The sequence below is a fragment of the Toxorhynchites rutilus genome, chromosome 3 (assembly GCF_029784135.1).
Source record: "Toxorhynchites rutilus septentrionalis strain SRP chromosome 3, ASM2978413v1, whole genome shotgun sequence".
NCBI lineage: Eukaryota > Metazoa > Arthropoda > Insecta > Diptera > Culicidae > Toxorhynchites > Toxorhynchites rutilus.
Genome location: NC_073746.1, coordinates 87,770,721 through 87,796,486, shown reverse-complemented (window position 1 = coordinate 87,796,486; position 25,766 = coordinate 87,770,721). Strand labels below are relative to the sequence as shown.

The following is a 25,766-nucleotide window of genomic DNA, read 5'->3' as shown; positions in this document are numbered from 1 at the left end:
TTTTCCAGATTCATCACGAAAGTCCGCCCACCTCGGAATATTTATTCTCCGAAAATGACTGTACGCAAACTCATCTTCACGAGCCAGCGAAAATGGATGATTGAAATTTGATAAATGAGTTGACAATTCGCTGGAAAACTGGCTTCTGCTGCGTGAGCCGATAATGCGAAACTGTCGGCTATTTGTGGTTGTTGGTATCGTCGCATCTGAAAGGCAGAAAAAGTATTAATCAGCTTATCGTCACAACTGTGGCGCCGAGGCAAATTGTGTGTCGAGCCATTTTCCATTAAAATCTCAAGGAGAAACTCACCGTGAATAAGGCGCTTTTCCGGTTGTTTGTGTTGAGGGTGAATGTTAGCCTATCGCCCGCCGGAAACCCCAGTGAATAGGCGCTAGTTTCAGATCAAGTTGATCGGTTTGGCTTTGACCGTTTTCAACGGCTCTGACGGGCAGGTACAGCCCACGGGAATGAAATAATCTGAAATGTAGATGTTGATTTTAGCGATAGTCTTCGGCCTTATACCTCGAATGCTCTTAACGGATGATGAAACGATGAAAGTATTGTTTCGGACTTATGTGTTCATCTGCTAGAGCATTTCTACCACAGATTCTCAATAATTAATTTCAATTTACATGTACCTGAAAGATTATGCTGAAGTTGGAAACAGGTGTATTTGAATTATTCTGAATGAACTTCAGAACTTAGTATAGTTCATTTAATTGAAGTGTAAAAATACAATATTTTTATCGCATTATCGCATTTTGTACCGGAAAATCGACATTTGTTGACATTTTTACATTTATTTTTTGTTTTAAGAAAACTGCAGATGATGGTCTGTGTTGGTTGTATAAGCTTACAAAGAATAGCATTAGTAAGCATGTATTTATTAGGCTGTCAAAAAAGTCCTGCGGTATTTCCGCGAGGTGTCGTTGTAAGCGCGTAGTTCTAGTTGTATTCATTGTATCGAGTCATACTATAGCTTGTTGCAAAGGTATTTTTGCGCGCTATAATATAGTCCTTGACAGTGTTTTGTTTGGTTAAGTCGTTCGTGAGTTATAGTGTCGCAAATATGGAGCAAAATAAAGAGAAAATCCGACATATTTTACAGTACTACTATGACAAAGGCAAAAATGCATCTCAAGCTGCCAATAAAATTTGTACAGTTTCTGGACCCGATACAGTTTCCATTTCCACCGCACAACGATGGTTTCAACGTTTTCGTTCTGGTGTAGAGGTCGTCGAAGATGCGCCACGCTCCGGAAGGCCTGTCGTCGAAAATTGCGACAAAATCGCTGAATTAGCCGAGAAAGAACGGCATAGTAGCAGCCGTAGCATCGGCCAAGAGCTGGGGATAAGTCATCAAACCGTTATTAACCATTTGAAGAAGCTTGGATTCACAAAGAAGCTCGATGTATGGGTGCCACACACGTTGACGCAAAAAAAAACATCTTTGACCGTATCGACGCATGTGAATTGCTGCTGAATCGCAACAAAATCGACCCGTTTCTGAAGCGGATGGTTACTGACGATGAAAAGTGGGTCATTTACGACAACGTGAAGCACAAACGGTCGTGGTCGAAGCCCGCTGAAGCGGCTCAGACGGTGGCCAAGCCCTCATTAACGGCCAGGAAGGTTCTGCTGTGTGTTTGGAGGGATTGTCAAGGAATAATCTATTATGAGCTGCTTCCCTATGGCCAAACGCTCAATTCGCACCTGTACTGCCAACAACTGGACCGCTTGAAGGTAGCACTCATGAAGAAGAGACCATCTTAGATAAACAGAGGCCGCATTGTCTTCCATCAGGACAACGCCAGGCCACACACTTCTTTGGTGACGCGCCAGAAGGTCCGGGAGCTCGGATGGGAGGTTCTTTTGCATCCGCCGTATAGTCCGGACCTTGCACCAAGTGACTACCACCTGTTTTTGTCCATGGCGAACGAGCTAGGTAGTCAGAAGTTAGCCACAAAAGAGGCCTGTGAAAATTGGCTATCCGAGTTTTTTGTCAATAAGGAAGCGAGCTTCTATAACAGGGGTATTATGAAGTTGGCATCTCGTTGGGAACAAGTCATCGAACAAAACGGCGCATATTTGACTTAAAACAAAAACTAATTTTATGAACAAATGAGAATTCAAAAAAAAAACCGCAGGACTTTTTTGACAACCTAATATCAAAAATGGTTTGAACGATTCAGATACAATGATTTTGATATGGATGATGAAGAACATGGAAAACCGACGGAATGGGAGAATAGACACGAAAAGATAATTTTACAAGTCAAGTATTGTCTAAAAAGGGCGAACTGGAAGATTCTACTTCACTCGCTATATTCTCCAGACATTACTCTCCGATTACAATTTGTTCAGATCCATGGCGTCGACCTTTTCTGCAGAGCGATTCTGATCCTATGAAGGAATCAAAAATTGGCTTGATAACTGGATCACTTCCAAGCAACCAAACTTCTACCAGCGTCGATTCCGTGTATTATCTCAAAAGATGCACCTGTTGTGACATCCGATGGAGCATACATTGGATTAAATAGCAGTTATTTTTTATGTTTCCAACAAACCCTTTGTTATTAATTCCGGATTACAATTCGAATCCTGGAATCTAGGAACTTTAATATCAATTTGGAACCTCTATCTACACCCAAAATTTATTTTAGCACATTTTTTGATATTCTAGACCTGAGCCTAAAAATATTATAAGAAGTGATATCTACATATACTGGAACAGCATTTACTCAAACGAGAGGCGAGTTTGTGTATCTATATCTATTAGAATGGATTTCTGTCTGTCTGTCTTTCTGATTCTTATGAACACGGAAACTACTATACCGATTGACATGAAAATTGGTTTGTAGAAGGTTTTGGGACCGGGGAAGGTTTTCATGATAGTTTGAGACCCCTAGCAGGCATTCCCGCACGATGAGGTCAGTTTGCTCCGCGTCATTATTCTATTGAAAGTAGTAATCACGAGGGAGGCTCAATTTTTGGACGGGAGACTGCAGGTTACGTTTCAGGAAGAGCAATTAAGCCATCTGGTCCATCGAATCGATAAACTCCATGGTTCCAGTTCCAGAAGCCACCAATGAATATTGTGAAAGACCCCTAAAACAAACACCGAACCGAACCGAAGTAGCCGGCATCATTGAAAGACCTTTCAGTGCAGACACTGTCCGGAGAGCAGCATACAGGAACAATCTGAGAGGTCGTGTTAGCCGTGAAAATAAATTCATCTCAAAGGTGAATATGAAAAAAACGACTACAGTTTGCTATAAGCCTAACAAGTTCTGGAAAAAAGTTGAACAAGGTCTTTCATACGGATGAGCCGCATATCAATCTCTTTGAATCGGATAAAAGACAGATGGTGTGGAGGAAACCAGGATCGGTGCTCCAGGTTCACCATCCATCAACTGACTACTGCTGCCGTGTTTTTCTGTGGGAACCAAATGTCTCTATCCAACATATTCCCATGGTTCATTCGAATTTCCTCTGGTTTATGATTTCTTTACTGTAGAGTGGGTTCCTTCCCGCAATGTCTTTCCTCGACAAGCCTTACTTGTTATCATTGTACGTGTAACAATATCTATTTATTTCCTCTTACTTGCCATTTTGACAAAAAAAATAAAACATCTACGAAAACCAAAAACCTACACTGCCCAAGCAGTGGTTTGGTGTCAACGTCACAAACTGACGAAAAAAGTACATGTCAAAATGGGAGTAAAAATATTTGCGGATCGGGAAGACCGTATGAAAAAATGATAATGATAATAATAAGAGCGCAGATCGGGACGACCGTGCTGTGTAAAAATGGAAGTAAAATTATTGCGGATCGGAACGACCACGCAGAAAAAGTACTGCTCGTACTATTGTAATGGTAAGAGTGCGCATCGGGACGACCGTGCTATTCAAAAATGGAAGCAAAATTATACGCGGACCGGGACGACCGCACAGAACAAGTACGGCTCGGGACCACCGTATGGAGAACAGAATTTGATATTTTGTTAGTTCAACCCCTTAAATAAGCTTATACATCCCAAAGGTGGTTGAAATATGTTATTAAAACATATTAAACTTATCCACAACATGCTGCCATCAGCAGATCTTCATAGGATATATTTTTTGTTCTCGTTCGACAGCGGGCCGGAATGGTGACTGGATGACGCAGGTGACTGCATTTTTCTAAATCGACAGCGGATCAAATCGACCATGCATGGATTTTTTTATAGCGACTCGGGATGACCGCGTAGAATTTTGTCGATGACGAATCGAGATGACCGCGAAAGATTTTATCGATAGCGGCTAGAAATGATCGCGTAAAATTTTGTCGGTAGCGGGTCGGGATGACCGCGTAGGATTCTGTCGATAGCGACTCGGAATGACTGCGCAGGATTCGATCAATAGCGGCTCGGAATAAGTGCGAGTAATTTTGTCGATAACGGATCGGGATGATTGCGCAGAATCTTGTTGACAGTGGTTCCAGATCAGACGCGCTTTTGAAAGGTAAAACAGCTCATGACGGATCTTATCGATAGCGGATCAGGATGACCTCATTCTTTTTGACAGTGAATTACCGAACGATAGGTATAGCAATATAAGAGGTATAGCAATTTTTGAGAAATATTCTATGTGAAAACGATGAAAGGTTAGTCAAATGATCATTTCGTTATTTTACGTTTTACTTTGCTCTTCTTCTATATTTTTAGGATAGGAGAGGATGTGTGGCACCATAAGCAATGATAATAATCTTGCCGATACCGTCTATACAAAATATCAGCTCAATCGGACTTAATTTACTAGTGTCGCACAAGGTAGGACTACGTCTAACCTTTCAATATAGGGGCCCATTTCAATATTCCGATGTGGAAAAGTGTTCAGTTTTTGAACGCTAATACCTCTTCAATTAATGAATGGATTTTGGTTCCAAATACACATATTGATAGAAAATATCCTCAGCAATTGTTTATATGCTACACATTACGATTTTTCAGCTCATATAAAGTATAAATTTTCAGCATAAGAGATTGCTGCATTTGCCGGGGATGTATGCGGTGCTGTCTCTCACAAGAGTGAGAGACAGGAGTTTCAATGGGATGTGGAGCAGGAGAGCCTATCGAAGTGTGTTAAAAGCGGTGGAAGCGTCGCGCCGGGTGAATGAGTGGCTAATCGCGCTCGATTTGATAGAATGCTGGAATTATTAAACGGTTTTATTTAGCTGTGACATATTTGTATGTTTGTATGTAACATGTTTGTCTATGGCGCTGTACCACATTAATTGAAATTTCACCCCTCTCTGAACGGTTGATCTGAAATTTGGAGCACACCTTTATCTCTGCAGTCATTATAAAACTGCATATTTCATGATCTTGAAAATCCAAGATGGCGACGCTACAAAATGGCGGATTACATATTTTCTCAAAGCCCCATCAATATGGGTATCAAATGAAAGGGATTGACTAGTAGAACACAGTTATTTATGAAAAATGCAAATCCAAAACGGCCGCCACCACAAAATGGCGGATGACATATTTTCTCTAAACCCCATCAATATTGGTATCAAATGAAGGACTTGACTAGTAGAACACAGTTATTCACGATACCAGACGGTAAATTCCTATTACGATATGCTTGTCATTAAGTATGTGTTGCCGGCTGAACAATAACCCCTGCAACATTTGCACCGCACGACATTTACACGACAAATTTTGATTATTTCGTATTTGAATCTAAACGTGTGAGTGTTTACTGAGTGCTGAGGTTTTATTTTATCCTTTGATTTTTTTTCTGTAATTTTGTACATGAAAAGTTGATCATTCTGGGATCTGTGCTGCATGATATTCGAATAATGGTGTAGTCCTACGTCTCTCCGGTTATGTCCCCCACATTACCCACGCGTCTTTTTTTTTTGGAAACCGAAAAATCACCCAAGGGAATTGGGATTTTCGAAAAAAAATTGCAAAAAAGGCCAAAATTGCATGAAACGTCGAGATCTACTGTCATCTAAAAAAAAATTGTCTAAAATCTCTGGGACTCGTTTTTTTCGGAATACGGAAAAAAATTATGCCAAACGTCTCAAAATTGCATGAAACGTCGAGATTTACGGTTATCTCGTAACAAAACTCCAGAGTCTCGAATGAAGTGATTATCATACCACCGTTTAACCAGCTAAGAGGTATTGACGCTCAAAACATTGTACCCCAAACGTAACACCCTCGTTTTCAAAATGTTAAACCTACGCCCAAGTACGAAAACGAAAGACGTAGTCTACGTCAAAACTCTTTTCGCTGTTTTTTTTTGTTTTGGTTCATTTAGTTGTGAGTCACAGGGTGTAAAAAATCAAGTTCAACAAAGCTAAAATACCGTCGATGGGGGTGAGATTGAGTCAAAATGGAGAAAATATTGCGTATATTTTTGAAAGCTGTGAACCGTTTAGTAGGAGACATGTTGTACCTACTTCCAATGCATAATGCTTAACTGTGGTACAAATATTGTTATTGTTATTGTTGAATAATTCATCAAAGTTTGATGTATTTACACATGTATTTTAAACCACTTTGATGAATTACTCAACAATAATTATTTGTAATACAGTTAAGTATTATACATTGAAAGAAGTGAAAATATGTCTCCTACTAAACGCTTCACAGCTTTCAAAAATATTCGCAATATTTATCAAGATATAATTAATAGTAACTGTCTCCGTTTTGACCCATTCTCACCCCATTGACGGTACTTAATTTTTTTTATGAAGACGAAAATGCAAGCCAGGCAACAGAACTTGTAACAAGCTAACGAGCTGGATGCAGATCTTGAAATATTGGCTCTTCGGAATCGGATATGCCTTTAAAGTGGTACTTTTCTTGAACTAACATTTTTTCTCTGATTGGAAGTGGCTTGTAAAAATTTCGACAAATATTTGTTCAGTTTGACCCAATTTTGGTAAGCCTTGTATGGGCCATACTTCAAATTAATCTTGCAGGTATTAGAAATCTTTATTACCTCTACATACCTCTAAAATAGCGGATTACCAAGAGGTCAATGTAATGGGGACAAAGTCCCCATTTAACGAGGATAAGGAATGGAGGCGGCCCAACCCGCCAAGATGACGCGGTCCGATTCGACCGCCGATCCACCATCGGAAGCGGTGGTCTCTGGCACTCAAACCTGTGTTCGACTTATTGCCCGGTTAGTTTGAAACATAGAATACGATCCTTTAGCAAGGTTCCGAGAACGAGTTTTTGCGAGCATCGGACGGCATACGTTTGCTTGGTACATAACATTGGCCCGGTTTTGTTTTGAAATATTGGGTTGGGGAAAAAGGAATGTCGTATATTGTCAATATATGGCAACACTTAAACATATATTGTACTTATCGCATCGGGTCATATTATACGGCAATTTAAAGACGACAACCTGTGCTACAAGTGTCGTTTTGACAGTGTTGTGATTATCCTTTTCAGTCTCAAGTTATAGGGCATCATAGATGGAGTCCACCAAGCAAGAAATTCGCAATATTTTACGTTTTTACTACCTGCGAGGTAAAACTGCAACGACGGCGGCCGAAAAAATTCGTGTAGTTTATGGACCCGATACTGTAACGATTCGCACAGCACAGCGTTGGTTCGATCGATTTCGTTCTGGTGTAGTGGCTGTCGAAGATATACCCCGTACTGGTTGACCTATCGTCGTGGAGACCGATAAAATCGTTGAAATCATCCAAGTAGACCGGCATGTGAGCACTCGGAACTGGGTATATACCATAAAACCGTTTGGAACCATTTACAGAAGATTGGATTACAAAAAAAGCTGGATGTATGGGTGCCACACGAGTTGACGCAAAAAAAATCTTTTAGACCGAATCAACGCCTGCGATGCACTGCTGAAACGGAACGAACTCGACCCATTTTTGAAGAAGATGGTGACTCGTGATGAAAAATGGATCACGTACGACAACCTAAAGCGAAAAAAGTCGTGGTCGAAACACGATGAGCCGGCTCAAACCATCGCCAATCCCGGATTGACGGCCAGGAAGGGTTTTCTGTGTGCTTGGTGGGATTGGAAGGGAATCATCCACTATGAGCTGCTCAACTATGGCCAGACTTTCAACTCGGTTCTCTACTGTGAGCAGCTTGTCCGTTTGAAGCAGGCGATTGACCAGAAGCGGCCAGAAATGATCAATAGGAATGGTGTTGTTTTCCACCAGGACAACGTTCGGCCTCACACATCTTTGAAGACCCGCCAGAAGCTACGGGAGCTCGGATGAGATGTCCTATTGCACCCACCGTATAGTCCGGACCTGGCTCCAAGTGATTGTCATCTCTTCCGGTCCATGCAAAACGCTCTTGGTGATACTAAGTTGGCCTCAAAAGAGCGAAAACTGGCAGTCTGAGTTTTTTGCAAATAAGGAGGGGGGGGGTTTATAAGGGGGGAATAATGAAGTTGCCTCCTAAATGGCAACAAGTTTGCGAACAAAACGGCGCATATTTGACTTAAATTGGATAATATTAAGTATGTTAAATAAAGCGTCAAATTTCGATCAGAAATACGACATTTCTTTTTCTCCAATTCGTTCCACTGCGACTGTTACAGTTGCCGCTAATACAGTCGATTTCGCCGTTCTGCGAGAAATGCTACATTATTTTCTTCAATAATGCTATATAATTTGGATTATTTCTTAAATTTTAGAATCCAGATCTGATCTTCGTGAGCATGATCTGATCGAATCTTCGTGAACTTTAATGAAAGTATTGAAAGTATTGTTCAAAGATGAAATGATTATCGATTCACAAGAGTGAGACCAACCTACAATGTTGAGCGTTCATAAAAGGATGAATCCACCATCAGCTAGAATACTTACCATGCACAAACACTTTTCTTGGATCGGTACGGATCTTCTCACCACCGGTTTTCTTGCCGGTCACAATGAAATTCAAGTGATCTCCCAAACCAAACCTCAGCATGGGTGCCGTTGCTTCGTAAACGAAACAACCCTTTCGCTCCGCAAACGATTCAATATCCAAATCAAATGTTTGCTTGTCTCCTCGACGGAAGTTAGCGTTTTTAAGCGCCTGCATACCGGCAACTGCTGTAGACATAGCCTTCGGTAGGTAAACGGCAAACCCGGTGGATTCATGGAACACGAACAAGGGTCGATAATCGGTGATTTTGCTCGAAGCCTTGGAGCAGTATCCACCGGAAGATTCACGGCAGTTGCAGTTGGCCGGAATTACATAATCTATTGAAATCAAATCAAACTTGGAACAAAACAAGGTTTAACCAACTACAACAATGTGCAATACCTGTGAACTCTGTGCTTTGGGCATTCGACACAAGTATGGTCGGACTTTCCGACAGTTTGCCCAGCATCACATACTTCAACACGTCTCCCGTCTTGACGGCAAGCGTCGTGCTCTTTATTTTAAAACAACCATCTTCTACATTTGTCGTGTTAACGCACAGATCACAGCTTATATTCTTCCTTCTCAAATCTTGATTTTTGTATATCTTTATACCGAACATCTCCTGTTTGACGTCACGTTTTGGGAAATATACTTCGATACCCTGCGGCTCGGACACTTTGAAAAATGGACCCGTCACATTGGGATTCTTGAACACATCTTGACAGATTCCAGCCTGAGAACCGGTCACACCAATTAGAAACAAAATCAGAGCTTTCAACGATGCCATTTTGATACTACCAGCCCATTCAGCAACACACAATATACTACCTAGTCGGTGGCAATGATATGGTCTCTGTTTCATGATTTCTAGTCGGTTGGGAGAACATTGTTGGAAAATATGATAACCTAGTGTGGAGGTCATCAATCGGCTGGTAAACATCAAATGTGTACGAGTTTGACTGTGGTTTTCACGTTTTAGATTCCAAGAAAATATTTATTTTTATGAATCTTCTAAAAAAATAAAAATATAAATGAAGTCAATCAATCAGTGTGCATCATGTCCCATATATTCTTTTATACTTTTAACGTAGGACTACGTTTAACAGGAAGGTATCGGTAGCCTTATATATGTTTATTAGGGGGGAAATGGATGTGTGGGAAAAATTTCATCATCAAATTTCAAAAATCGACCATGTACATTTTGTTTATTGACCCAAAAAAATGATCTGTGCAAAGTTTCAGCTCGATCGGACATGATTTAGGGGTGCCTCAAAGCGCTCAAAGTTTTGATCCTTTGATCCTCGAAAATCTTCCAAGGGGGGAGTAAAGGAAATTTGGAAAAACTTTTTTTTTTTCGATGCCAAATGACATAAAAATGCATAAAACTGGTGTCTGGTGTCATCTCGAAAAAAAAAATTTTGGCCGAAAATCGACCTTTTGGGACTTAGCCTGAGAGGTAATGAAGGTATGGAAAAAAAAATTATCGAATTTAAAGAACCGACCATGTACATTTTGTTTATTGGTCCTAAAAATGACCTGTGCGAAATTTCAGCTCAATCGGACATGATTTAGGGGTGAAATAAACAAAATGTACATGGTCGGTTTTTGAAATTTGACATCTCGAGTCGTGGTGTTTGTGGTCGTACCCCTCCGGAACGGCTCGACAAAATTTGAAGAAGTTATGCACAAAAAAAAATGGTAGGTATAAGAATAGTAAACTATATATGATACTGCTAAGGTACCAATAACTATGTATTAAAAACCGATTAGGATGGTCTTACGCAAAAATATATTTTTTATATTTATTCTAGCTTCATACATATATTGGTATACATATTTTAGTATTTTTGTATAAAAAAAATTAAAATAATGCAACTGTCGTTTGTTTTTCAAACAAAACGAATTGCTGCTCGAATCACAAAATGACAGTCACGCTATTGTCTTGAATCCTGATAAAACACCAGCTGGAGAGGAGAGTACAATTCAATGTGCAAGCGTTACTGGAATCAAAGCAGGAAAAACAACAATCTGGAATTCATCGTTGACACACACGAGCGATTGCGATTCCTACGACACAATCATCAAAAGCGGTGTGAGGAAGAACAGACATTACCTTGCGAGACGCTATCATGAGCAAAGCCGACACAGTCAGTCAGTCAGTCAGGCCATAACGCAATGTATTGTCATGAGATTACAGCGCGTGTTTTTAAACAAAAAAAATGAAGTCCGGTCGGATTCTGCCCCACCTAGTGTTGGATGTATTCAGTTGAATAGATGAAGCGAGGATAACACACATTTTTAGTTTGATTAGTCCACATTTTCAACAACATGTGAGCTCCGTGTTCCATTTCTGTGACGCAAAAATGTTAATGGGTGGAATAAACCCACTTTTAAAACAAAAAATCTAAATGAAAAATAGCTCTACATATCAAATATGTTTTCTATATGAAAAAGTTCATGAACAAAAATTGTGTTTGATGATTTTATATTATGGATAAAGTTTTGGTGAAAATGCAAGAATGAAAAAAGAGTTAACAACTATAACAACATTAGGTATATCTATCTTTTTCCTAATGTTTTCCTAATGTGCTGTGTGTTCACACACATTACACACAGCACGATACACCCAGGTTTTTTGACGCGGGGGATACGTACCTCGTAAAAAAACGCGTTATTTGGAAAATCCGCGTAAAAAACCGCGTTAATTCGAAAATCCGCGTAAAAAAAACGCAGTTATTGGAAAATCCGCGTAAAAAAACATGTCACCTTATGATAGATATCAAATGGAACTGTCCTTACGTAAAACGGAAGTAAAAAGTTGAGTGTTGCTCGCTTTCGAAAACCCGTAGTTTTTTCCTGAAATTTCGTTGGTTACTGGTAGCTATAGTTCGGTTTTCCGCATGAATGAGATCATCTGCTGTTGCTAGAAGATTCCCTTGTAATTTGTACACTCTACTGCCGATGCACGTGCAGTACCACTGTTGGATCGCCCAGAGCTAAGTAGACAGGGAAATCCATTCACGAATCGCTGCCCGAAAAAAACCCGTCCCGTTGTACCATCCGGTGAGCTGCCCGTTATCCAACACCTAAAATCCACGAAAGAATCGTGAAAGTGCTGCACTAATTCCCTTCATTCCTTCATTGTTCATATCGATATCTGAGTAGGAAAGAGAATAATGGATGCGAGGTGGCTGCGCAGTTCAATCGAAAGTGAGGACGGACTCAAATAACCGAGAAGCACTGATCGCTTACGACGCTAATCCTCTCCGTAATTTGTTGTAGAAGATCTGAGAGACGCTTACATATACGTGATACGCGATTCAAATGCAGCGGTTATTGTGCGGGCAATGAGAGAGGAGAGAAGAAATGCTGCGATTTGAGCTCCGCCATCTGTCGATTGTTCGCAGAGATATTTACATCAATCGATAGGAAATATTTCTGCCCGCGTAGCTCAGAGCAAAAATTGATAATTGGTGAATAGAATAAGGGGCTGCTACAAAGTTTGTTGTACACGGACAGCAAACACGGTTTTGAACTATTCCGACACGTAGCGTGTCAGACACGTACCGGCACGAGCCGACTAATACATGCTATATTTATATTGACAGACATAGCGGGGTTCTCAGTACGGACCGGCAGCACAGACGGAGTGGAGTTACTTGTTTTTAGAGCGAGGAGGTAAATTCACGTTGAGGACATTGCACTTCGTATCACGATTTTCTAAAGCGACAATTACTATAATGGATTTTAAGGTCTAATTAAAACACTTTCAAGATGAAAATTATGAATGAAAAATAAATTTTCATGACTAATATGTACAGGGTCTTGCAAAATAAACGCTCACGCAAAAAATCGAATAGTTCCTTATAAAAAAAATTGTCGCTCTGTCGATGGTAACACTGCATTTCCCAATTCGGGACGATAATATTTTCGGCTACTCGTTCAGTCTGATCGGATGGTTTTTAGTGTAAAGATGTACAATTTACAAGAACGTGTATTTTTAGTGAAATCGTATTACTCGAACAACCGAAGCCTTAACGAAACTTTGTCCTCTAATGGTAAGAACTTCAACATTTCTCGTCGACGATTACTTCCTCTGTAGGTATGTGAAGAACCGTTGCTATGTTAATAAGCCACAAAATTTGGAGGAACTTAAAGAAGAAATAACTCGGGTTTTCAACAGCATCGAAGTCGTAATGTTAGAGTTGTGCATGAAGAATTTTGTTCACCGTTTAAAGAGCGTTATCGAAAAAAGGAGTGGGTCACATCGAAAATGTCCCTAAATTAAACTTTATTTTCGTTTTTTTTTAAATAAAAATCGGTTCACTATTGTAGAAATTATTAAAATTTGTTGCGTGAGCGATTAATCTGATAAATCCTGTAATATTGTATATATCTATTGCTTCTAATATATTATATCTAATATGTATTATATCTAATATATTTAAACCTAATATGTAGTTCTATAGGGTCGCATCTGGTAGCGTTTAGAGAGGCAAATTGTTTTCTGTCAGTTAACCAGACCGAAGGCAGTTTTATTTGTTAAAATTTTGAATAAAAATGTTTGATTCTGTAAAAACAACTAAATATCTAAAAAGTTATTTCAAAAACAGTCCGACGTTGAAAATGCTATCGTGTCCCAGATACAACCCCCTATATTTTTTATCGATCACATTCGATTAACTTAATAGATCATTAAAACATTCAAACATACTTACAATATGTTTATGTTATGTTATATTTTATTTAACACCCAAAATATTCACTAGAAATATTGTATATAGCAGAACAATGTTTGCCGGGTCAGTTAGTAGGTAAAAGAAAAATCGAAAAGCTGAACATGTAAGAAATAATCAATTCTTTCGAACTCTTGAAACTCCATCCTTTATTGATAGATCGCAAAGATGTTGATAATTTGTAACTCGTGAAAAGCTGTGTATCATGCAAGTGATAAATAAAGCAGGGTTTTCTCACAAACGTGCCGATCCGTGCTTGAATCGGTTATATTAAGTTCGACAAACTTTGCATATCGATCGGTAATTTGATTCAAGGCTGCGTTTGTTGAGAGAAATGAACTTGTGAAATTTAATTCTATTTCCCGGGAAATAAATGTAGTTTAAATGAACATCTGTAAAGCTTTTATTTCTCACCTTATATCTAAAACATTCACAATTAACATCATCAGCTAAGTCTTCACAAACATCAGCCCTAGTTATCCACATCAACAAATTGTTTCAAACCATTCAACTTGGCATGGTACAACACTTTCTGTTTATCAGCATAGGAAATCATCTCGAACATAATGTATCGATCACGACGCGATGGTATCACTCGGTGGATCCTTTTCACAAGTTCCCGCAGTTCCGAACTAACCGAAAGTGACGACTGTAAAAAATTTTTGATCTCATCAACACTGCCAGCTCTCAAAGGACCATCCGTTAGCCGAAGCATATTGCTGCTCCGCCTCGAAGGGCACCCATTCTTCATCTGATTGATGATTTCCTCCAGGATCTGAACCTCTCGCTGCAAATCATTTTTGGTTTTTATCTCTCCACGCTTGCTTGACCGACACAAATTAGTCGCCGGATCAAGATCACACTCGAGCGGTCTTTCCTCAGAAGAAAGATCATTCCCGTGAGCGCTTTCTATCTCACTAAACTCGAAGGGAGGCTCCGTTTGGCTCTCCGATGGTGGATATGGACGCGGGTCCGTTTCCGCGGGATCACCATTGCGTAAGTCGATGTCCGGAACAATTTCAGGTGTGGTGCAAGTACATTTGCTAATGATGGAACCTTCAAAAAACAACAAAAAATGTATTTTCGTCTACCTAAGTTAAGAATACTTCACCATACTCACTTGTAACCCACAGTTTCTGCAAATGATGTCGGGTAACGTTGGAGCTGTCACCAGTCAATATGTAGAAACTTAAAACGTCGCCCTTCTTGATGATAGCCTCCTCATCTAGGATAATAAACTTCCCATATGTAACACTGGTAGTATTTTGGCAAATATCACATGTAGTGTTTAAATCGGCATTTTTATTCACGAAAATCTCAACCCCAAAGAACGTTACGTTCTTATCACGTTGAATCATTGACACTTCCAAACCTTTCGGTTCGTGAACTTCAATGTTGACGAATGGGACCCCTCTGTGGTGTCTGCCATGATGTCCTCCATGATGATGATGCGGAGGCCACCCGCGGTGATGATGCTCTCCATGTCCTCCATGATACCGATGTGCATTGATTAAACTCGCGATCAGCGCAACGCCAAACAACAACAACATTGGGATCTTCATCGTAAACTGAATGGCTCGATCCAAATAACTTGACAAGACTACACATAGCGGACGCTGGTAACGGTTTTATAATAAAATAAATTCTCGCTCATTATCACTTTTGTTTTGACTACTGAGAGGTCGAAAAGCCATCAAAAACGGGGGTTTTCCTCAATCATTGACGACACAATAAAGAGTGTCTCAAAACAAAAGCAACATGTTCCATTCACTTCAGTTAGTTTGCTTCCCCGACAACACCTCCAGATGTTGATCTACAAGTATGTTGTCAGACGGGATCGCTAAATGGTGAATCATTTGAAAATCTCGATTCTTCGGCAAAACTTCAGCCGCTACAAACTCATCGGCAGGGATGACGCATGTGTTACTCCAAAATATTTACATTCCAAGAAGCAGCCCATTGTGCGTATTATCGTTTCGATATGTTCAAAGAATGCCGCGGTGGTACGCGTGGAGAAGGGGATCCACGGTTTGGGTTTTATTTGATATATATCACTTGCCATTATAATAAATTTACGACAACCCATGATTCATGACATAATAATCAATGTTTACACAGAATATAATGTAAACAACTCGAAACACTGTAATGTGTGTAGATGTTGAATTGGAGAGAGAACTATCAGTAAAATGCGTTTCAAAGTATTCCAAAATAAAAAATTACATCGTGTATCAATTTCAATATGGAATTGATCCGTTCGCTAGAAACAAATTGATAACAGTAACAATAATTACCTATGTTATGGCTCTGTTTGCTATCAATATCTTGAAATGTAGTTCGTACAGATGGTCGAGGTTCTGCCAAAACGAACCAAGCGCCAATTTTTCAAAATTGAGTTTCTTACACCATTGGATGCGGAAAATAATAATCTATCAACTGTAAAATGACCATGTCATTCGGACAATTGACAACAGCTTCAAAAGAAAAAATCTGTGTAGCTGGCTGTAAAAAAAACAAAATTGCGTTCAACGAATGCGAACCATAAACCCACAATAAGGCATCGGACGATAGTGATTTTCTCCAAGAAGGCAGATCCGAGTTTTTAACAGATTTTTTTGTTTCGAACAGCTCCTGGAATCAGATGTCTTCGGGATCTGATCTAAAGGCTGCCATGAAGTGCAGAGGCGCTGATCTGCATTTTTCAAAAATGTGTTCAACTACAACGAACCAAGTGTAATGCATTCCTCATAAAATTTATTTTCATTTATCAAGATATCATTTTGTCGAAAACAGCAAAAGTGAGTCAATATATACACCATTCATGAAATTAGTCAAAAGCCGTTACAAAATACTAATGTGTTGTTTAATGATATTATGTTAATAACTAGCATGTACTTAGTTTGCTCTGGCTACAAAGAGAACGAAGTTTTGCGTGTCTAGCAGCAACATAATTTTGTTTTTCTCATATTTCTAAAGGTTCTGAATCAGAAATTGACGACGATGTGTGCCTACAGCATGAAAGGGAGTATTATGTTTGACATCCTGTTTGTAACACGTGAACTGTAAATTGATAGATGTGAACCGACACATTCAATTAGTGGGAGCCCAAATTTCAAATTTAAATATCTCCAATTAATATTTTTGGCGCTTGGTTCGTTTTGGCAGAACCCCGACCAGATGTCTGTTTCATTTTATCTGTGCCATTAATTGAGAACACAATCCTTTTGAGAAAATTTTCGATTACCATTCCGCATATTTTCACATTTCGGCAGATGACTTCTCTGACGTTCATCTTTAGTTGCTCCATAACATGAGGATCGCTAACAAGAAAAGGTTCTGCGGTGTCTAAGTGCATGATCTAGACGAGCATTCGGTATTTTTGAATTATGGGATTTGCGAACTTTTCGATTTAGATGAAGAACACGTAACAACAGTAAATTACAGTAACGTACAACTTCTCTAGCGTATTTTGAAGTAGGCCTACTTCTATGTTTAAGAGTTCCAATTCAACACTAATTACTCGAAAATTTATTTCATATGCTATACCTTAGTCTCTCAACAAATCAAATTGACAAAAAGTGAAAGTGTCCTCATTTTCCCATAAATTTGTTCTGACCAAAAGCGGCTAATTCGAGGACTCATATTCATATATTGATGAGGGAAATGCGGGTAAAACGAATCAAAACTTTGAGTGCTTTGAGGCACCCCTAAATCATGTGCGATTGAGCTGAAACTTTGCCCAGATAATTTTTTTCGACCAATAAACAAAATGTACATGGTCGGTTCTTAAAATTCGATGATTATTTTTTTCCATACCTTCATTGCCTCTCCGGCTCCCAGCTCAGGTCAGTCCCAAAAGGTCGATTTTCGATTTTTTTTTTCGAGATGACACCAGATCTCGACGTTTCATGCATTTTTAAGTCATTTGGCATCGAAGAAAAAAATTCCATTTTCCAAATTTCCTTTATTCTCCCCCTTGGAAGATTTTCGAGGATCAAAAAATCAAAACTTTGAGCGCTTTGAGGCACCCCTAAATCATGTCCGATCGAGCTGAATCTTTGCACAGATCATTTTTTTGGACCAATAAACAAAATGTACATGGTCGGTTTTCGAAATTCGACATGACCATTTTCGCTGCCACCCTAAGGAACACCCGCCGGAATATTTTTCAGTTTCCGTCCCTTGTCTTCATTGTATAACAATAGGATTACTTCCAGAATCCTATATCTATAGGGAGTCAGAGGTTTTCATCATATGGTGCAATAGGCAATAGCCTCTTGGTTAGCACCAATGAAGGGATTCTTTGTGTCGCAATATCTATCTTCTCTCCGTTTCTGTTTTAGCGAAATCTGAGCTTCCTGGATTATTATCCAAGTATCGTCAACTATAGATCTTCCTTTTCTGAACCAGTATTGCATTCGACCACTGACTCCTAGGATAGGGCTGTCACCAGTGTTGCCACATTTAAATCTATACCAGAGGGGTTGAAAATCTTTCCCATTTGTACTTTTTATTCCAAAAATCTGTAACAAAGAATATATTCGTTGTAGAGAAAAGTCTATTGTGTTAGCATGAAAACAATATTCATTTATTTACTACAAATACTACATTTACATTTGCAAGTCATTCGTGTGTTTGTTGATGTTTATACATAGTTTTTCTGAATATAAATTGCATACTATCATTTATTAAAATTTTCAAATTGCCGTCACGATGTTTAATCAAATGGTTTGATCTCAAAATAGTAAGAAATTTCCCACGCGGAAAAAATCTGTACCAATCTGTACTTTTTAACGAAAATCTGTACCTTTCCAGATAAATCTGTACGTGTGGCAACACTGGCTGTCACCTTCGCCTTATCGCCTAGCGACTTCTCTACGGGTTTTTTAAACACAAAACTCGTAGCAGCTGGATTTGTTCCGAAACTCGAGAAGCATCTCGCCTTTCTGGGAGTGCCTAGTTTTGACTAGTCTTTTGCCCAGTTCCTTTAGCTCCGGATCGACTCTCACTCCACGCAGAATTGCTGCGTACGTCAATTCTTCCATCCCTTCGACGTTCATAGCGTCGCTCTTGATTCGTTTCTTCTTCAAATTCACCATTTCTCTTTTCCTCTTTCCCTGTGGTTATTTATAGTACACCATCCACTGCTTTCTTCGTATTACCAGGATTGCCGTTCCTCTGACCTACACATCCGGTTCAACTGCGAAAACACTGTCACGATATTCGTTATAGTAATTCTATCATCTCTAAAGGTAGGAGAGAACAAATTTCAATCTTCTTTCTGGTCTTTTCCAAGGTATTTACAACCAATAATACAAAAAAAGAATAAGAAGAATGTTCGCAATGCATTCTCAGTTCAGTGCGTGTATTGATAGAAGAAAACAAATTACTACACAAAGCCATTTGTCCTTTTCAGGGTCACGAAATCTTCTACTAAAGAGTTTATGCCTCTGCTCTCATCTGCAACTCTTTGTAGGTACTCGCGTTCTCAAATCGATTCTCAAATGAACATTCTTTTGACCTTTCATAAAATCATACAGTTCGCTCACCTTTTTTCTGACCCCTATCATGCTTTGCTGGTAGGTGAATGGGGTGATGACTTGTACCGTTTGGAACAACTTTACCAGAAAGCGCTAGTGACCCATGAAAAGCATCCGGACCTAAATGAACGTCTAAAATACTGAATGTCATATAACACCTAAACACGGGCGAATGTCATAAAATTTGTAAAAAAAATAATACTTTATAATTTTCTACAATCGGACCAAAAACCACCCCCAAACTGGCGTTGCTAGAAACCATTTCATTTTCGGCAGAAACCATGTCTTTTCATGCCTTGTAGCGTCAAATGAGCAAATAATGTCATCTATCCCCCAACGCTTTAAAATGTTTGTATGTATGGAAGCAGACATCTCTTTCTTTTTTTCTTTTTTCATCATTTTTGGGATTGCACCAAAAAAAAAAGTCCAAACGACGTCAACGGAGTTCGAACCAAGGCCGGCTGGAATGCAAGACTGTTTTACACGACCACATTATCTACATAGCTAATGATGCTGTTACGCAGAAGCGTGATAATATTACATATCATTACAAATTGAAGTTGTTTCCTAATTTTTTGACAGCCTAATATTTTTATGAGACCCCCTCTCCATTCCAGAGGAGGGAGGGGTGTCATACCATTATAGAAACATTACTCATACCCAAAAACCCTCAAATCCCAAATTGTGCTTGATTAGCTTTCGAGTTATGCAGACATTTGTGTTTTATTTGTATGACAGCCCACCCTTAGAGAGGGTGGTGGAGAGTGTAACCATCACAGAAATATTGACAGCACCCTAAAACCTCCACATGCCAAATTTAGTATCATTTACTTGATTAATTCCCGTGTAATGTAGAAATTTGTGTTTCATTTGTATGGCAGCCCTCCCTTAAAAAGGGGGGGGGGGTGGAGAGTCTAACCATCATAGAAACATTTATTGCACCCTAAAACCTCAACATGCCTAATTTAGTTTCATTTACTTGATTTATTCCCGAGTAATGTAGAAATTTGTGTTTCATTTGTATGGCAGCTCCCTCTTAGAGAGGGTGAGAGGTCTCAAACTATCACGAAAACCTTCCCCGGACCCAAAAACCCCGACATACCAATTTTCATGTTGATTGGTTCAGTAGTCTATAAGAATCAGACAGACAGACAGAAATCCATTTTATATATATATATATATATATATATATATATATATATATATATATATATATATATATATATATATATATATATATATATATCTGGAATGGAGAGGGGGTCCCATAAAAATATTAGGCTGTCAAAAAAGTCCTGCGGTATTTCCGCGAGGTGTCGTTGTAAGCGCGTAGTTCTAGTTGTATTCATTGTATCGAGTCATACTATAGCTTGTTGGAAAGGTATTTTTGCGCGCTATAATATAGTCCTCAACTGTGTTTGTTTGGTTAAGTCGTTCCTGAGTTATAGTGTCGCAAATATGGAGCAAAATAAAGAGAAAATCCGACATATTTTACAGTACTACTATGACAAAGGCAAAAATGCATCTCAAGCTGCCAATAAAATTTGTGCAGTTTCTGGACCCGATACAGTTTCCATTTCCACCGCACAACGATGGTTTCAAAGTTTTCCTTCTGGTGTAGAGGTCGTCGAAGATGCGCCACGCTCCGGAAGGCCTGTCGTCGAAAATTGCGACAAAATCGCTGAATTAGCCGAGAAAGACCGGCATAGTAGCAGCCGTAGCATCGGCCAAGAGCTGGGGATAAGTCATCAAACCGTTATTAACCATTTGAAGAAGCTTGGAAAGAAGCTCGATGTATGGGTGCCACACACCTTGACGCAAAAAACATCTTTGACCGTATCGACGCATGTGAATCGCTGCTGAATCGAAACAAAATCGACCCGTTTCTGAAGCGGATGGTGACTGGCGATGAAAAGTGGGTCACTTACGACAACGTGAAGCGCAAACGGTCGTGGTCGAAGCCCGCTGAAGCAGCTCAGACGGTGGCCAAGCCCTCATTAACGGCGAGGAAGGTTCTGCTGTGTGTTTTGTGGGATTGTCAAGGAATAATCTATTATGAGCTGCTTCCCTATGGCCAAACGCTCAATTCGGACCTGTACTGCCAACAACTGGACCGCTTGAAGGTAGCACTCATGAAGAAGATCCCATCTTTGATAAACAGAGGCCGCATTGTCTTCCATCAGGACAACGCCAGGCTACACACTTCTTTGGTGACGCGCCAGAAGCTCCGGGAGCTCGGATGACAATTGAATATTTTAGGAAAACTCTGAAGGAAAAAGGGAAAATTCAAAAAATTAAATTCCCGTATGTTCTACAATTACATAGTGACAAGTGCTGTTAGTGCATTTGATGTTTGCGCTAGCGAAATTGATCTTTGTTCGAAACTGGAAATGGATTTTAATGTGATGTAACGCACTCCTATATCTTCTTCTATCTATACCAAAAAAAAGGATCGCAAGATGTGTTGATAAAAGCAGAACTCGAGGAAGGAATTGTCCGATTTAGGGCAGTCTTTATTCTATCATATTTTCTGTATAAAACATTCATTCCATGTAACGGAGAATCATGTTATTTAAAAGTGGTTGAAAAATCTTGAACGAAAATTATGTCTGAAAATCTGATATATCTGATATTATGAGTTTTGTTAGAAATACTAGGAATTTTATAGTAAAAAGTAAATTCAACGGAGACGAATAGAAGATCAATCAATGGAAAGTTCTGGGATTGGACCCATGAACTTGCTCATAGTAAGAAAAAGTGAATGTTTGAAGGTATTGATTACAAAAAACAAATTTTGGGCGGGACGAAGTTTGCCGGGTCAGCTAGTATTATATAAATGCTTACCTGTGTATGAGAGTCATGACATTTTCTGCTATGTTTATGCTCATTAATCGCATAATAAATATGGATGACAAAACATGAGCTAAAAATCAATTTTGGGTGCAGGACTGCATGAGCATCTCCTAACAAAGCTTCCGCACAGTTGCCAAAAGACTGAGGAGAAGTAACAGCAGCTTGCAATAAATCAATTATTTTAAAATGTTTTCCTAATTTCAACCGTCTGCATTATTTTATTTTTATGAAATCGATGATTAATGAGACTAAACATATGATCATCTGTTCTATTTAAAGAATTATCCATTTTCGTATAAAAGAATTGTGACTTGAAAAAAACCACGTTTTTAGCCATTCACTATAAGGAACCATATAGAGATTCAGAAAAATATCTAATTTTCTAATTTGCAACAATACTTTCCATAGCACTGGCGATGAGATCTGGGGCTCTTTTTACGAATACACGAATGCAATACAATAATAGATTTTAGGAAAATTAAAAAAATGCTGGAAAATCACTAAAAAATATTAGAAATTTATTAGATATTTTGTACCGCGCAATTCTCGAAATATTCTGAAAGAAGATCACCATTATCAATACATATAATAAATACGCAAACAAATAAATATACATATTAAAATGTAAACTAAACCTGTAATTGGTCTCAAAAGTTTTAAAAACAATTTAAAAAATCGAGGGGTTGCTCCCGAGACACGATCGCATGTATGAAGAAATGGGAATGCTTCCAATTTTCATCAATTTAAACCATATACAGACTATGAGATTGTAATGTATAGCATATAAAACAAATCCCAGAAAATTTCCGATTCGATTGGTATGCAAATCGTTAAAATCCGTTCGCAGCAAAAATAGTTATTAACGTTAACTTTAATTCATAAAAACGTGACCTGTTTTCTAATTTGGCACCCTTAATTTAAGATGTAGTCCTACGTCAAAAAACAGCCCGGATCGAATGACGTAGAAGAAAATCTGTTTGGAGCACTCCTAACGGAGCTACGAGGTACTTAGCAGTTGCCTTCTTCAACGTTGCGGTGCAAATGGTGTGTTGTTTTTTGCGATTTACTCGAAATTTAAAAAAAAAGCAGCTGACTCCATTTTGCCGCGAGTCCCTCAAAGTGGAATCTATTGGAAGCGGAACATGAAAGTTCATCAGTAAATTTTATGCTGGGCTTCTTCAATGTTTGCGTTGATTCACCAAATATTCTTATCCTAGATTGACACTAATGTCCCAAAGTAAATTTTGCCGCCTCATTGTATTTTTATTAGTACTTTGTAGTTCCTAAATTGTATTTTTTTTTTTGTCAAAAATAACAAGCCTTCAATGTATTCCGAGTAGCATACTCGTGGTCAAAGTGCAAGTCTGAAGAAATTTCACACTGATTTCATTTTTCACACTAATGATGAACCATGCTTAGGATATCGCAATGTGCACACTTGCTGTACGAGATAGACAAGAATCTGAATCATTGGATGACGTCAATATCATTGTGAGTAATGTGACCATTAAATTCGATGAAAAATGTACATTATAGAATAAATTTAATTCACTCAAATTATCAATATAGAATACATGTATTAACAATAAGTCCTTATTGAGAACATTGTGAAGCTTCATAATCACTAATTATTACATCATACTTGCAGCCTTCTAGTTTTTTTGATGAAAATATCGTAGTCCACAAATTGTTCAAAGTTATTAATTTTAGCATAGTAAAGCACTTTTTGTTTGTCAACAAAATCCACCATCTCAAACACCACACCTGGCCCGGTCACCTCATTCGCCAGCATAACATGACGGATTCCTCCTTCCAACTCTTCCAGCTCGGAGCTCATTGAGAACGAAGATTTCACGAGTTCCATCATTTCTTCCTCCTTGGCAGCTTTTGGGAGCACATTTTTGAGCAGCACGAAATTAGTGTTCATCCGCGATGGACAACCATCCTTGAGCAGGTTGATAATTCCTTCCAGAACTTGAATTTCACGATGTAATTGATTGAACGTGTACAGCATTTTATTCCCGTTTCTTTCGTCCTGTTTCTGTTTCGGCAAACTATTCACAGCCACAAAATCACACTCAAGCGAAATGTCTTCATCAGAGAAGATATTATATTTATAGACTTTTTCGGTAGTTGATTGTAACGGATAGGAAGCCTTACTGACCGGGGGACTTGTTGCTGGTTGTCCCTTTCGTCCGAAGTCACAGTCGCACTTCTTGATGATTGAATCTGGAAGAATAACATTTTAATATCAATTGCGAAAAATGACCGATTCAAAGCTTTGTGAACTCATACTCACTAGTTACCCATAGCCTTTGCATGTTATGCCGTGTCCTACTGATATTGTTCCCCGTCACCACATGATAGCTCAGAATGTCTCCTTTCTTTATTTTGGCGTTCACATCTTTCACTACGAACTTTCCATACCTGATAGTCGTGGTGTTCAGGCAGATATCACACTTTGACCCATTCTTGGGTTCCTTATTCACGAAGATTTCAACACCAAAAAACGTGATGTTCGGTGTGCGTTGAACCATAGACACTTCCAACCCTGACGGTTCGTAAACCTCGAAAATAATGAACGGCACGTGGAGGTGCCAGTGATGCCTGTCCGGTTGGCGTTTCTGGTTGTGCACAAGGTAGCGACCGTTGTAATTTCGTCCATAAATCAATGGGTTTCGGCGGGCCGACACCGATCCGGTGGCTAGGATAAATCCTAACATCAACTGTACGGGCAAATTCATTTTAAATAAAACACTACAAACTACTACTTGTTCCAATTCCAGCGTACGACTATGTACATCCGAATGAGAAATCGTTTTTATATAAAGGGCAGTCTTCGTTCGCTGTCGAAGTAGACGCGCGCTATCTTAGTGGATCGAGAGTGGCGTTTCCATTGATGAAGCCACAAGAACTACATCTCGAGGCAATGATAGTGCTAATGCATAATTTCATTCAAATACAGGTCGGACTCGATTATATATAATCGCAACTTCACTTTCAACGTTAATTTTCGAATCCAATACATAATCGAATCACATTACAGCTATTTTTCTATTAATGTTTGACATTCATACATTAATGAAAAAATTGTTTTCTTGAGATTCGATTACGTATAGGATTTGAAAATAATTGTTGAAAAAAAATGGTCGACTATATATAATCGAGTCCGACCTGTAGTTATATTTTTCTATAGAAGTGATGCACCCGATTGCCTCATCTATAGACGTTCAAATAATAATCGAACCAAACACTTCGTGATCTAGCTCGCTAAATCAGAAATAAGCCAGTATTGAAAACGCATTATGAGACAAACACAGTTATGCTTATTTTTCGTGATAATCGCAAAAATAATAAGTGGCCGAAGACAAATCGCTTCGAAAATTTCGAGAATAAAGGATCACCCGACTCATCGGAAATTTTAGTGAAGTTATCAGCTCCAGACTGCCTTGGATGCAGCACGAGACGTAATAGCGAAACCGGAAAAAACTTCCGCCAGGTAGTTTAATCGCAATACCACCAAGCAATATTGTTTTCGTTCAAACTGCAGCCTGATTGGCGCCGGAGTCCATAAACATAAAAATCCAGATTTGCCACTGTAATACATTTAGTGTTATACTACCGAATTTTTCACTAATACGAGGGTCACTATTTATATTTCGGGAATTGGCAACACTGATGTCATGTGAGTCCATCTGACGGTTCCATCGTAAAGTTTGACATTTTTGACGATATA

The 25,766-nt window shown here is 39.0% G+C and overlaps 3 protein-coding genes across 3 annotated transcripts; all 3 read right to left on the bottom strand.

The window, feature by feature from the left end:
* Positions 1-9,736, bottom strand: LOC129778455 (uncharacterized). The gene is made up of 4 exons (XM_055785351.1): positions 9,301-9,736; positions 8,859-9,236; positions 311-478; positions 1-206 (listed from the first exon to the last, which is right to left on the bottom strand). The coding sequence occupies exons 1-3, from the start codon at positions 9,686-9,688 to the stop codon at positions 399-401; spliced, it is 846 nt and encodes a 281-aa protein (XP_055641326.1). The 5' UTR covers positions 9,689-9,736; the 3' UTR covers positions 1-206; positions 311-398.
* A 4,280-nt stretch (positions 9,737-14,016) lies between these two features.
* Positions 14,017-15,255, bottom strand: LOC129776305 (uncharacterized). Its single transcript, XM_055781873.1, has 2 exons — positions 14,758-15,255; positions 14,017-14,693 (listed from the first exon to the last, which is right to left on the bottom strand). The coding sequence occupies exons 1-2, from the start codon at positions 15,197-15,199 to the stop codon at positions 14,110-14,112; spliced, it is 1,026 nt and encodes a 341-aa protein (XP_055637848.1). The 5' UTR covers positions 15,200-15,255; the 3' UTR covers positions 14,017-14,109.
* An 8,301-nt stretch (positions 15,256-23,556) lies between these two features.
* On the bottom strand, positions 23,557-25,109 carry LOC129777602 (uncharacterized). The gene is made up of 2 exons (XM_055783973.1): positions 24,330-25,109; positions 23,557-24,259 (listed from the first exon to the last, which is right to left on the bottom strand). The coding sequence occupies exons 1-2, from the start codon at positions 24,772-24,774 to the stop codon at positions 23,667-23,669; spliced, it is 1,038 nt and encodes a 345-aa protein (XP_055639948.1). The 5' UTR covers positions 24,775-25,109; the 3' UTR covers positions 23,557-23,666.
* Positions 25,110-25,766: the final 657 nt, after the last annotated feature.

Bases quoted from the DNA above. Each gene is read 5' to 3' on its own strand.
- LOC129778455 (XM_055785351.1), bottom strand. From the start codon at position 9,688: ATGGCATCGTTGAAAGCTCTGATTTTGTTTCTAATTGGTGTGACCGGT. The intron at 9,237-9,300 runs GTATTGCACATT...TGATTTCAATAG, and splicing joins CCAAAGCACAGAGTTCACAG to ATTATGTAATTCCGGCCAAC. The intron at 479-8,858 runs GTAAGTATTCTA...TCTACATTTCAG, and splicing joins AAGAAAAGTGTTTGTGCATG to ATTATTTCATTCCCGTGGGC.
- LOC129776305 (XM_055781873.1), bottom strand. From the start codon at position 15,199: ATGAAGATCCCAATGTTGTTGTTGTTTGGCGTTGCGCTGATCGCGAGT. The intron at 14,694-14,757 runs GTGAGTATGGTG...TGTTTTTTGAAG, and splicing joins GCAGAAACTGTGGGTTACAA to GTTCCATCATTAGCAAATGT.
- LOC129777602 (XM_055783973.1), bottom strand. From the start codon at position 24,774: ATGAATTTGCCCGTACAGTTGATGTTAGGATTTATCCTAGCCACCGGA. The intron at 24,260-24,329 runs GTGAGTATGAGT...TTATTCTTCCAG, and splicing joins GCAAAGGCTATGGGTAACTA to ATTCAATCATCAAGAAGTGC.